The following is a 14,904-nucleotide window of genomic DNA, read 5'->3' on the forward strand; positions in this document are numbered from 1 at the left end:
CAAAGTAATAGAAACACAGAGATGAGTATAAAAAGTTTTTTCTTCAAGAAGTTCACAGATGGATAGATAGAAATGATCAAGGATATTATTGAGTGATAAAGGTTATAAAATATAAATATGAAATGGGAAAATAAAGGAAGGTCAACATTCAACAAATTTTACTGATTGAATGTATAAATTATATTCAAATATATCATGCAAAAAAATTCTACTATTTCTTAATGGCATTTGTCTCTCCTCAACTCTTACATAAAAAGGTGACAAATCCTCCTGTAATTACACAGAAAAGACTTCTGTCTCCATTACTACACATTTACCTTTATTAAGTGCATACTATGTGTAAGGCATCGTGTTGCGTTATGTCTTTTCTTCTCATTTAAGTCTCATAATAATACTATATGACATGGATTGTTCTTTTCATTAAATCCCCCAAAGATATGTATTGTTTCCAAATACAGAATGGAAAACTGGGGTAGCAGAGAGATTATCTAACTTGTCATGGGAACCTATATCTGTCATGCTTTTTGCCACCTCACAGTATCTACCTTTGTTCTTTTTGAAGAATAATTAGAAATATCAATATGACTTACTCATTAGTTATCTGCAAATTAACAGGAAAAGTGAGAGCTGGTGCCATGGAATTAAATAGACAGGTATTATTTTACCAAAATTAGGAAAATAGTATAAGCATTTTTTGGCAGTCCAGCATAGCACAAGTGAATAACTGCTGCTGTAAAATACTTAATATTTGCAAATTTACCATAGACTAATAAAATAAGAGAATTTTAAAAATAAACACTTAAAAATTTGCATATATAACTGATGAGTATTAAAGAGATATTTAAATTTTTTTTAACGTTTATTCATTTTTGAGAGAGAGAGAGACAGAGCATGAATGGGGGAAGGTCAGAGAGAGAGGGAGACACAGAATCTGAAACAGGCTGTAGGCTCTGAGCTGTCAGCACAGAGCCCGACGCGGGTCTCTCGAACTCAGGGACCACGAGATCATGACCTGAGCCGAAGTCGGACGCCCAACTGACTGAGCTACCCAGGCGCCCCGAGTTTTAGAGATATTTAAATGGCATTAGCTACATTGTATTAAGTGAGAATGTCAAAATAAATCTGAGGTATTTATTTTTGTAGAAAAATGAAAAACTATTGAAAATTAACTTAAATTTTACAAAAGATTTTATATCTTTTTATATCTCTATTTTTTCTAATTTTATACCATGAATATACATTAGGCTTAAAATTAATATATATATACTAGTTCTGTATACTTTATAAACACAATTATATAACTATGTGTCTTTTGTCTCTGTCTCTCCTTTCTTCTCTCAAATATATGCAAAAGGCAAATACATCAAAAGTAAATGTACATGGGGCTCCTGGGTGGCTCAGTCGGTTAAGTGGCCGACTTCAGCTCAGGTCATGATCTCGTGGTCCGTGAGTTCAAGCCCCGCGTTGGGCTCTGTGCTGCCAGCTCAGAGCCTGGAGCCTGCTTCGGATTCTGTGTCTCCCTCTCTCTCTGACCCTCCCCCGTTCATGCTCTGTCTCTCTCTGTCTCAAAAATAAATAAATGTTAAAAAAAAATTAAAAAAAAAAGTAAATGTACAAAAATCTTACAATCTCTAAGAAAACCAAAAAGAATGTTTAATTTCCCTTTTATATTTTATATTTTTTTAATTCTTATAAGAATGCGAATCACTGATATAATGGTGAAACTTTTATTTTGAAGTAAAAAATTCAGATACTGTTTTAACGAAATAAACAAGATATAATTAAATATGTGAAAGTAGGTAATGAAACTAATGAAAGTACACAGTGTCTTAATAAAAGTCAGCAGCTGGGGCAGAAATTACTATGCCAGAGAAACTGAAAATAGCTTTAGGATTTCTATCCTTGGGATATGAAACAATATAAGTAATGCCTTTGCACTATTTCCTGCAATTAATGAAATAAGTTTTAATTGTTCCTTGGACATCTGGATATATAAGGCACCTTTGGGGGTGTCAAGTTAACTTGATTTAAATTAAATTATGATCAAGAAGACAAATGCTTTATTCTTTATATTTTTAGAACATTTATATACAAATACATCTTGTTACATACAGTATTTCTTCTTTAATAGTATTATTTCAAAGTCCTTTAACTAAATATAATAGCCATAATTCAAAGTGACCACGGATGTGACATGGCATTGGTTCATTTTGTTATTCCATTGGGAACTTTAAAGACTAAATTCTTTCTCACAAGCGCAACTTTTGTTTTAGCATCTTGAAATCTTTCACATGCTTTTTGAAAGATAATCATATCGATAACAAATTTTTCTTCACAGTGTTTTTTATATGTTTCTTGAGCCCTAAGAGGAAAAAAAGTAATAGAATGAGATATTTTTAAATGACTAAAAGTATAACATTTATTCGAGGTGTTAATATAAAAGTAGATGCCTTTAAAAAAGACATATACAAATGGGAAAAAATTAGAACTCCACTTATTTCATAAAATTTTATTGTATCAATAATATCCATAATTTATTCAATAATATGCATATCAGGCTAATATTTCTAAGATTTCTCTTGGCTGTAACATAATTCCCATAAGCCCTGATACAGATTCCCAAAAAAGCATCGAAATCAGACTATGCTCTGATTTGCAAAAGTTTTACTGAAGGCTCACTAAATCCAAGCTTCTTCTAGGACTCCATTATGGACTGAATTGTGTCCCCATTTCCAACCCCCAAATTCATGTTGAAGTCCTAAACTCTAGTACCTTACAATGTTTCTGTATTTGGAGATAGGGTCTTTAGAGGTAATTCAGTTTAAATGATATCATTCAGATGGTATTCCACTTTTCAGGCAGAAAGTAAAAGGGAAGAACATTTTGTTCACATATATTTGTTTAGATAGCATGGACAGCTAAAATAAAGGCAAAGATGAGAGCATAGCTTGGCATGCTCTGAGAAGTGACAACACTCTAATTTCTGGGTCATGAAGTTCTGGGAAAGAGAACAGTGGAACAGATAAGCCTGGAGAAACAGACTTAGAGCAAGCAGATCATGGAACCCTTCATTTGTATTCAGATATACTCAGAAATCTGGACTTGAGGAGAAGAAAGGCAAAAGTCTACAAAGTCTGCCTTATTGACTATGTGATTTTTGCACAAGTTATTTAAGTTCTCTTTGCCTCAATTTCTTCATTTTTAAAAAGGGGATATCCAATTCATGGGGGTTAGTAAAAGACTAAATGAGTTAATACATATAAAATCCTTAGAACAGTGTGTGACATTTAAGCATTCCTTTTTGTAAAAATTTTTAATGTTTGTTTATTTATTTATTTATTTTTAATTTTTTAAAATGTTTATTTATTTTTGAGAGAGAGAGACAGAGTGTGAGCAGGGGAAGGGCAGATAGAAAGGAAGACACAGAATCTGAAGCAGCCTCCAGGCTCTGAGCTGTCAGCACAAGACTAACGTGGGGGCTCAAACTCACAAACTGCAAGATCATGATCTGAGCTGAATTGAAGTTGGACGCTTAACTGACTGAGCCATCTAGGCACCCCGATGTTTATTTATTTTTGGAGACAGACAGAGCACGAGCAGGGAAGGGGCAGACATAGGGAGACATAGAATCTGAAGCAAGATTCAGGCTCTGAGCTGTCAGCACAAGGCCCTATGCGGGGCTAGAACTCATAGACTGTGAGATCATGACCTGCCAAAGTCAGATTCTTAACCGACTGAGCCACCCAGGTGCACTGATACTTAATAACTCTTTTTATTGGATGGATATTAGTGGTATTCGTCAGCATAGGAAACACAGGAAGAACAGCCAGATGAAGAGAAAGATTGGAATTCTCTTTTGGTAACGTTATGTTTAAGGAGCGTGGCTATCGATGTGGTAATGACCAAGAGCGAGAAGGAATGGCTTATGGTTTAAGAGAAAGGTAGTAAAACTATCCTGCTTGGGATTGGGATCCAGATCTGCAGCTTATTGATTGTGTGATTTGGGGCAAATTATTTTAACTCTATCTGAATCATTTTCTTCATCTTTAAAAAGGGACAGACTAACTCATACGGTTTAGTAAGAAGTAAATGAGCAAATACATTTAAAATCCTTAGAGGAATGCCTGACATTTAATACTCCATGAAAATAGCTATAACTATTTTGAGTTTGGATCTCTGGAGAGTAGCTATGTCTGGACAAGTAGCAGAGTAGAAGTCATGGCAAAAGAGACCTTGCAAATGTAATTAATAGTAGTAGTTAAGTATAATAAATGTATCAAATAGATAACAGTTATAAACTATGGACAAAATGTAACAAAACAAAACAAAACAAAAACTATTAAAAAGCACTGAAGAGTAAGAGAAACATAATGACCTATTATATTTATATATACCAGGATCAAACAATTGGAAAGCAAAACTAAGAAAGAATTCTATTTACAATAGCATCAAAAAAATAAAAACAAACAAACAAACACTTAGATGTAAGTTTAACAAAAGATATACAAGATGGGGGGGCACCTGGGTGGCTCAGTGGGTTAAGCATCTGACTTCGGCTCAGGTCGTGATCTAATGGTTCCTGAGTTCAGGGCCCCGCCTCTGGCTCTGAGAGGACAGCTTAGAGCCCAGAGCCTGCTTCGGATTCTATGTCTCCCTCTCTCTCTGCCCCTCCCCCTGCTCACGCACTCTCTCTCTCTCAAAAATAAATAACCCTAAAAAGATTTTTTAAAAAGATATATAAGGCTTATGCCTGAAAATAATAAAATATTGCTGAAAAAAGTAAAAATGATCTAAATTAATGTTAAGTTCTACCATTTCAAGGACTGGGAGACAATATTATCATGATGTCAATTCTCCCCAAATTTATCTATAGATTCAATGCAATCCCAATTAATATGTCAAGAGTCTTTTGCGTAGAAATTAACATTTAAATTTGTCTTAAATATATAGAAGATTAAATTTAGATTAAAATTTATTTTAAATGTATTAAATTTAGGTATTTTGAATTTATTAAAATTTGAATTATATGGCAATGCAAAGGTCCTAGACTAACCAAGGCAAACTTGGGGAAGGAACAACAAAGAGTTTGGATTTTTCTACTGCTGTATAACATATTACCATAAATGTATTGGCTGACAACAACCACCATTTTATTATCTCATGGTTTTCATGGATCAAAAGTCCAGGCACAGCATGGATCATCATCTGGGTTTTCTGCTTCGGTTCTCACAAGGCTGAAATCAAGGTGTCAGCCAGGGCTGTGGTTCTGATCAGATTGTGAGGTCCTCTTTCCAAAATTGTTGGTTGTTGTCAGAATTCATTTCCTTCTCACTTTTCGACATAACCCCCTCCAGCTTCAAGTCAGCAATATCATATCAAATCCTTCTACTCTGAATCTCTCTTTCTTTTCTGTCCCTGCATGTGAAGTCTCATGTGATGCACTGGACCCACCTGCATAATACAGGATAATTTCTCTATTTAAAGGTTGATGAATTAGTACTCTTAATTACATATGCAAAGTTCTTGTTGCCATGTATGTACTTTTGTGAGTAAAAGGAAAAATAGTAAGCAACTGAAGGAGCAGCTCAAGTTGGAGGCCATATAATTAATATTAGCGTAAATCTACAAATTAGTAATCTCTTTCAGCCATTTTAACTGGAATGCGAGAAGTAAAGATAGTTGGATTATTCCAAGGTGGCAGTTGGGGTGGTTAACAATGTGGAGGCAATGAAAGGACTTCAGAGAAACTGAATGAAATGGAGAAAAGAATAACTGATATGAACTCTGGATGGTACACCAAAAATGAAAAGAAGTCTATAAGGAAGTTTATTTGAGGGCTGAGTGTCACAATATATTTGAATAAGTGTGTAGTGAAAGTAACAGAAGAAAAGAATTGAAAAGACAGAATTACCCACAAACAAGTATACAAGAACTTAAAATTTAAGAGGTCGGGCAGTTCCAAGTGACAAGGAGGCTTTTACATGTCTATGGAAATGAGTTTACAGGTTGTTGAAATCCAAAAATGTTTGTTGGGCAACTGGGAGGTTTGTTCTTATGAATCTGGAAGTTCACTGTGATTATAGCTGAAGTTGGATGGAGAAAAGCCTTACAAACCAGAATATAAACACACAGTGAATGAAGAGAGTAGTCCAGGAGGTAAACTGATGACCAAACGAAGGACAAGGAGAAGATGATGCAATTAGATAGTACCTTATGTGCCAGGTCGTCCATGCTAATTGATACTCTACTGGACCCTGTTGTTCTGTCCTGAACAGTATCGTCACTTTTTCAGAGTGTGAACAAGAATATTTTAGAAAGCTCATGACCAGCTTTTACCTGATATATAATAAATTCTTTCATTTCAATGTCTCTTTTTTATTCACTCTTAAATACCCTTGGGGGCATTTTATCAACTTTCTAAACTAGAGCTGTATGGTTTCCCTTTCTTTTTTCATTCATCCTCATTCCACAGCAGGATCAGAAACTGCATTCTCAGTAATGACTTCACCAGTTATTGAGATTCATCAAAATGCTTTTAGGTCAAGTGGTTTGATACACTAGTGAAGAATCAACCAAGAGAAAAAGAGCCAAAAAACCGCTTAAGTCTCTAGAAAGATTTTACTTTTTTGACTAACAGCTCTTTTCTGCATGTTGATACAAAATCTTCACTTGGAAACATTTATAATAAAACTCAGTAATGCCTTTTAGGACATATTACCTACATAACCAGAACATTGCCTTATTCCTGTATGTTTTCAAGGATAAGGATAATATCTTTGCAGCACCTTACAAGAGAAGATAATTCAGTTAAGATACATTAGAAAGCTCATTTGACTCTATATCCTCTACAAATTAATGATGGCCAGACATTCAATTTACTCTGATAAAACTAAGCTGATTGAATTTCTCTAACATTGATTTGTACTAGGTTTCTATTTTGACATACTAGTTTTCATTCTCTTTCCAAAATATATTTTTTATTAAATTATAAAAATTTCCAAAAATCATACACACACACACACACACACACACACACACACACACACACAGAGTATACATTAAGGAAAATGTTTTTAAATTTTGGAAGAGAAAAATATGAAATATTTTTCATACCTAAAAAGGTATGTAAAGAACCTCAGTAATAGTTCAAAAATTGCTTATAACTACGAAAAGGCTAGTTATGCTCCTATCTAGTACAAACTATTTTTAAATTTTATTTATTTATTTAGAGAGAGGGAAAAAGAGAGGGGAGAGAGAGAGAGAGAGAGAACACGAGCGGGTGAGGGTCAAAGAGAGAAGGAGAGGGAAAGAATCTCAGACTGTCTACCAGCACAGAGCTCAAAGCAGGGCTCCAAATCATGAACTGTGAGGTCATGACCTGAGCTGAAATCAAGAGTCTGATGCTTAACTTGCTAAGCCACCCAGACACCCCATAGTTTTTAATTATGGCAGTTAAAAACGTAAATGATTTATTTATTCTATAACTGGAAGTTGTACCTTTCAATCCCTTTCACCTATTTCACCCCTCCCCCAACCGACTTCCCTCTGGCAACACAGAGATGAAAAATACAGCATCAGGAATACAGTCAATACTATTGCAATAATGTTATATGGTGACAGAAGGTAACTACATTTAAGGTGGTGAGCAATGAGTAATTTATAGAATTGTCAAATCATTATGCTGTATACCTGAAACTAATATGGCTTTGCATGTAAACTATACTTCAATAGTATTTTTTTAAATGTAGATGAAATAAGCAGCTATATGGATCTCTAAGTATTTCTAGACAAGCCTTAAACATATGTATTTACATTGTTAGGACAGTTAAAATGTCACCAGGATAAAACTGTGACTGATAAGCTTCAATCTAATATCAGATGAAATTGTGTGAAAGACTTTGAAAGAGTAAAAAAACAAAAATTACTGGGAATCCTGTCTGGTGCGCCCTTCAGAGTTATCTGTACCTTTCAATCTCTTTGATCTATTTTACAACTTTATAAGTTGAATAAAACTATGAGTAATACAGATGATTCTTGTCTATAAAGTATAAGTGAATTTTGTCCAATGGAGTTATAATTGATTATTGCCAGTGGATAATGACTAAATTTATTTTGGCATTCCTGATTGCCTTTACATATACACGCTCTTAGAACTGTCATTTGAACTGGTTATAACATCTTACTGGTTCTTTAATTAGTTAAATAAAATCTTTGATGTGTTTATTTTATATTTGAGTAACAGTTTTACATTCTAAAAAAATATCCTTTGTAAAGAAGATGTGGTATATATACAATGGAATATTATTCATCCATAAAAAGAAGGAAATCTTGCTATTTGCAACAACATGGATGGACTTGAGGACACTATACTAAGTAAAATAAGTCAGAAAGACAAATATTACATGATCTCACCTATATGTGGAATCTAAACAAGCAAACAAACAGAGCTCACAGATGTAGAGAACACATTGGTGCTTGCCAGAGGTAGGGGATGGGGAGTGGGTAAAACGTAAGGGGGTCAAAAGGTACAAACTTCTAGTTATAAAATAAGTAAGTTATATTATGTAATGTACAGCATGGTGACTATAGTTAATAATACTTGTATTGCATAGTTAAAAGTTGCTGAAAAATTAATCTTAAAAGTTCTCATCACAAGAAAAACAATTGTAATTATGTGTGGTGACAGATGTTAACTAGATTTAGTGTGATTATTTTGCAATATATACAACTATTAAAACATGGTGTACACCTGAAACTAATAGAATGATATATGCTAATTATACCTCAACAAAAAGATCCTTTGAAAATTAATAAAGCTTAAATTTACTAAATATAAGCTTAATATATTTTGAATCAATACTAATTTTCAGAGCCTTTGCACAAAATCATCATGAAACAATTTTAAAAAATTTTTGCATTTGTTTGAGACTTCTTTGTCCAAAATGTATTCTGAGAATAAGTGTTCTAAGGCATTTCTTAAAAAGCAGGGTCTGTGGTAAAACGCATGTTTAAAATGCAATTTTTTTTTTCCTGGTAGTATTCCTAATGGTCTTTGACATGTGACTATCCACTGAGCTTTACAGGCCATTTCTAATCCAATTTAATGTTTCTTAAGCAACTGTACTTTCAACTACTCTCCTTCATAAACTCTGCTGTAAGTAGAACAGTATTCACTACATCCTTCCTCTCCCCCCACATTTCCTATTCTGAGCTCTCCAATTTTGCTCATCCATTCTGCCAATAATAATTTCCTCTCAGCTTTCTTCTTTTCCAAATTCAAATTCACAGTTGTAATTTTCCTACTTCTATGTTTTGTAATGATTCAAATATACGCTTATATTTGCCATTGAACTGTGGGTTCTTAGAGGATCAAGAATATGTTATTAATTTTTGTATGAGTGTAGGGAAGAACTGAAATGAATTAACACTTTGATGTTTAGTTATGCCCTCTCTTTGAAGGTATCTTAGATTACTCTCATCTATTTATTACCTACCATTTAACTGGAAATTTTAATTTTGTCCTTTGATAGTTTTTATATTATTGTTTGTATTATTATTTAACTCTGGCAGTCTTATTGCCTGATGACTTATCTCCCACCTAGATGTTCAGTTTCTTGGGGCCAAATAATCTTTATGTCCCCACATCACCTGACATCTTCAACAGCTGAAAGTGAATTACCATGTGAATAATTCTAACTGAAGGTAAGTATTCCTCAGTAGAAATGCCAATGATCACAGAGAGAAAGAAAAAAATGTGTACGAAAAATTTATTATCATGAAATAAGAACTTGTTCTTAGATATGTATTTTAATAGCTAGTGAAGCTATTCTCAAAACTTGGTCAATTATATTTTTCGTATATATTTAATAATTCTGGCTACATATCTTCACTATACAAGCATTTTGAAAAAATATGCATTATTTCTCATTGCAATGGCTTAAGTATTAATAAGTGTACTTAATACTTAAGCTATTGGTGTAAGTATGGTAAAATTTGCCATGCCCCACAGGCTCTAGTATATGACTTAAATGGACTTACATACAACCATTACTAATTTAAAAACTGGGTTTCAAAATTTTTTTTACCTATTTTCTTCAGTAAATAATTATGCAATAATTTGGAAGCTAAGCATTGTACTAGATACTGAAATGGAAAGATAGACCAAATTATCTTATAAAGGACTTTACAAGCTAACCTGATATAGGCTGTCTTGGGATAACTGCTATAACTGAGATTTAAATAAAGTGTTATGAAAGAACTGCCAAATGAAAAGGATTAATTCAGACTGTAAGAGCAGTTGGGGAAGGGTTAAAAGTGAAGATACTATTTCAGTTGGTTACTAAAGGATGAATAATAAAAGGATGAATTTTGTCAGTGGTTGTACAGTTCATACACTGCATGATGGGAACAAATAGGGGTGAAACACAGCCACACTCAGCAAGAATCAGCCACTAGTGATGTTGTCTCCCTGGAGAAACAATAACAAGTATCTTATCCTCACCAATCTGAGCACTCCAAAGCATTCTAATTTGCATAATAACATAGAGGCTTGTGTTGCATAATGATATGTAGATAGCACTAACATTGTGGGCTGGTAGTACCCTTTCAGAGTGCATATTTGAAGAAAAAGGGGATAGTATTAGTAAGGTCACTGGAATAAGAAACTCCAAATCTGAGTAGGGAGTAGAGAATAATTTAATCTATCAGGAGCAAATCCAGAGTGCTTTTAGGGGAAGAGAGAGGAAGCTATGGCAGAAAATTTAGTGAGATGAGTCTGGATAAACTGGAACAAAGCATGATGTCTGAAATGCCACTTAGATTAGATTTTATACTGTGGACAATTGCAAGGTGTCAATATACACAAGTAGGAAGTAACATGATCAGAACTAATTTTTTTTAAATATGAAATGTATTGTCAAATTGGTTTCCATACAACACCCAGTGCTCATCCCAACAGATGCCCTCCTCAATACCCATCACCCGCCCTCCCCTCCCTCCCACCCCCCATCAACTCTCAGTTTTTTCTCAGTTTTTAAAAAGAAAAAGAAAAAAAGGGAAAAAGAAAAAATAATAAAAAAGGCTAGAGAGGGAGGGAGCCAAAACAAAAACAAAAGATCAGAACTAAATTTTAAAGACAGTTGAGGCTTGTAGGCTGGAGAACCGCTATGGGTTGAGGAAAGGAAGTCTGGAGAATGGAGATGGAACTTTCACCTGGAAGGATAAAAGGTGAATTCTTAGAGTGATTATGAGAGTGTGCATTAGAATGGGAAAAGAGGGATCTAAAAGGATCAGTTTGAGACTCCCTTTAGCAGAAAAATGATTAAGGAAACATACTGGATATTGGTGATGAGACAGACTGAGTTGTAAAAGACACTGAGATTTCTAGCACTGTCAAGAGGCTAATGACGATGCCATTTATGATAAGAAAAACCATTGAGAAGCAGGTTTTATCAGATAAGGGTGGAGGTGGGATGAGATACAGTCGTTTTATTGTCTCATCTTTGTTGTAGTTTCTATTTTTTCAAAGAGAATATATCATGTTGTAAACAAAGTACTGTTTATTAGATCTCAGCACTTAGTATGCAATATTCACATGTAATGGACTTAAAAGTTTCTATAATATCAAGACTGTACTTACCTAATTTCTTTCATTTGTTTAAGTAAATTCTTTTGATATTTTTCCATTTCTAGTCTTTGCTGAACAATCAGACTTTTCTCTTGTAAGACAGCCTGATTCTTCCTCAATCTGTCCATTTTAATCATTCCTTTGCATAAAAGAGTACGCTCATTACTTATGTTTTGAATTAATAAACGGTCTTCAGCCTTTTGTTTTTTTTCTTTCAGAAACTGAGCTCTCCTCTCTTTAACTTTTTCAAGGTAATTGAATCTGTCCTGCCAAAGTTGTTGTAAACCATTCCGAATTGTCTCATTATCTTTTGCAATTAGTTTTTGTGCAGCATTTTTTTTCTTATTTAAGTTTTCTTGAACAGCTAAGCTAACTCTTTCCTGGGCAACTTGTGCCAGAGTTACAGCTGTTATTTTTTTTTTATGGCTTTCCTGCTTCTTTTGCTCTGAATAACATTTATCAATATCACAAAGTGTTCGGAGTTTTATACCAGTTCTGTGTGTTGTAAAAAACTCTTTTCTTACATTACCCTTCAACAGCATGTCCTTTTTTGTAATTTCTGGTTTTTGATGAGTGGTAGAAAATGGCTGGACATATGTAGGAAAATAATCTTGCTCCTTTTCTTTCAATAATGCAGCATACTTGAGTGAACCTGAAGTATGTATGGGTAGTTTGAACACTGATATCCTAAAGCTGGCATCCAATTCTTCACCTTCAGTTTCATCTTCAGATTCCTTCGGACCTACACCACAGGGAAGACAAATATAATACATTATGTAAGTGCTAAGCACAGTTTATTTTCTGTCCCTATTATTTTGAAAGCTACATTAATAAAGTTGACAAGAACCTGTCATTGGCTTTATTAAGAAACATTTTTCCCTACTGATGTTCTTTATAAACTTGTGTTTTAATAGTGATTTTGGAGAGGGAAATCACTATTGAAACCATTTAACATAAAAATGCACTGATTCCTATATTTCCTACATTATCTCTCACAATTACTTAACTTGCAATAACTCAATAGCAGTATCTTATCTTACATTTAGTACTTCACCATGCATATTATTTTTAGATATATTTATTATCTCATATTGCAAAGGAATTTGTAATACATTTTACCATATTTGTCTTAATTCTGGTGGGAACTAATAGCTGCCATTAACATTGCTTTTTCTTATATTTGACACATGAATCCCTCAGCCTCCTTTGCTATTATGTGTGGTGATGAGACTAAGTCCTCTACAGTGAAATGTGGGCAGAAGTGCTATGTGTCATTTCCAGCTCAAGGCTATTAAGAAACAAATATATCTTTTCTATATTTTCTTTCTTTTTCTGACTCACTGTACAGAGATAAGAATAAGTCCCTAGAAGATGGTGAATCCACAAGGTGGAAAGTCCCTGGCTCCCAGGATCACTGCTTGAAAAACTACTCACTGGCCAGGATTAGTCAAACTTGGACTCATATAAACTAGAAATAAATGGCAATTATGTTTGAGTCAATATATATTTCTGGGTCTATTTGTTATTATAGCCAACCTAACTAATATAATAGCTTGAATCACATTATTGTTCACATATTTATTTTCTGACAAACCTATTTATGAATTCAGTATCAGATGGCAAATACAGGTTAGAAAAAAGTTATGCTTATTAGTCTTAGAAAAAAGATGTTTTCCATATTTGACTAACTTCCTCTATTAAAATTACATCTCTACTAACTATAGTCTACAAAGATTTTAGTTTTTCTAATAGAAAATTCTCTTAAAGTCTTTATATGTCAAATGCAAATCTGACGGTGGAGGTTTTACGGAAGTTGAGGTGATCATAAAGAAGGTAGGACCTGTGGTCTAGGCAGGCAGTAGGGAAGAAGCAAATAGGCATGATTTTCATTAGAGGCCATAAGAATGTCAACATCAGAAAAGGAAGCAGAGGCGAAAATGAAGTAGAAAATCAAGTCTAGCAAATAAAAAAGGTAATTCACCAGAATACAAAGTCATCCAGGGGAGCCTGGGTGGCTCAGTCAGTTGAGACTCTGACTTTGGCTCAGGTCATGATCTCACGGTTTGTGAGTTCGAGCCCCAAGTTGGGCTCTATGCTGACAGTTCAGAGCCTGGAGCCTGCTTAGAATTCTGTGTCTCCCTCTCTCTCTGCCCCTCCCCCACTCATGCTCGCTCTCTCTCTCTCTCTCTCTCTCTCTCTCAAAAATTCATAAATATTTCAAAAAAATTTTTTTAATTAAAAGAAAAAAAGTTTGGGTCCAAAGCAAGGCACTAGATACAAAGGGACAAAATCCAGAATTTCAGTTGTAAAGTAAATAGGGTATGGTCTGGGCAACTACCTAGAAAAAGTACTCTCTTGTGTTATTTCATTTTATGTATAAATCCTGGCATGAGAAAGCTGGCCAAGAATAAAAGACCAGGGATAGAAAATACAAACTAATAAATTAAAGTTCTGGTTATTAATTTCAATTCATATGGGGGATTGGGATTTTTCCCCCCATACCATCAAAATACGTTCCAACACCAACTGGGTGTCCTGAAATTCAACTCAAATATGACAACATCTACCTGGAGACAGGATCATATCCCACAGGTTAAAGGTTCAGTCCAGAAGAATCCCTATCATCTTCAGATGCCAATGAGCCCAGGTTATCACCCGTGCTTCTGACCAGCTGGCTATAGATTGGAGGTTCCACGAACCTCCTCTGGGTTCAATTTGCTAGAGTGGCTCAAAGAATTCAGAGAAACATTTTACTTACTATATTATTGGTTTATGGTAAAAGGATGTAACAACTCACCAGCAGCCAAACAGAAGAGATACATCGGGGAAGGTATGGGAAAAGGGCACAAAGCTTCCATGCTCCTTCTCCAAGCACATCACTGTACAAATCTCCACGTGTTCACCAACATGGAAGCTCTCAGAACCCAGTCCTTTGGGGTTTTTATGAAGGCTTCATTACATAGGCATGGTTGATTCAATCATTGGCCATTGAGGATTTAATTCGATCTCCCTCCCCTCTCCTCTTTCCAGAGGTTGAGGGTTGGGATTAAAATTTCCAAACCTCTAACCATGTGGTTGGTTCTCCTAACAACCAGCCTCATCCGTGGGTGTGATCTAAAAATCACCTCACTAAGTAAGTTCAGCTTCTTTAATTATAGTTTTGTAGGTGAAAAGATCAACTTGACTAAGATGAATAAATATGTTGGTACTACCTACTATGAGCTAGAATCTTCAAAAAATGAAGACAGCGATGGCTCAAGAAACCTTATAGTATAGTA

General features: G+C 34.5%; 1 protein-coding gene across 1 annotated transcript in view; it reads right to left on the reverse strand.

Annotated features, from left to right (window-relative positions):
* Positions 1 to 1,795: 1,795 nt before the first annotated feature.
* The window catches only part of LRRIQ3 (leucine rich repeats and IQ motif containing 3), a 221,437-nt gene continuing 208,328 nt past the window's right edge, over positions 1,796 to 14,904 (reverse strand). The window contains 2 exon segments of the mRNA XM_007089803.3: positions 1,796 to 2,362; positions 11,639 to 12,368. Coding sequence (XP_007089865.2) covers positions 2,206 to 2,362; positions 11,639 to 12,368 — 887 coding nt within the window. The 3' untranslated portion in view covers positions 1,796 to 2,205.

This window comes from Panthera tigris, chromosome C1 (genome assembly GCF_018350195.1).
Source record: "Panthera tigris isolate Pti1 chromosome C1, P.tigris_Pti1_mat1.1, whole genome shotgun sequence".
In the NCBI taxonomy this organism is placed as follows: domain Eukaryota; kingdom Metazoa; phylum Chordata; class Mammalia; order Carnivora; family Felidae; genus Panthera; species Panthera tigris.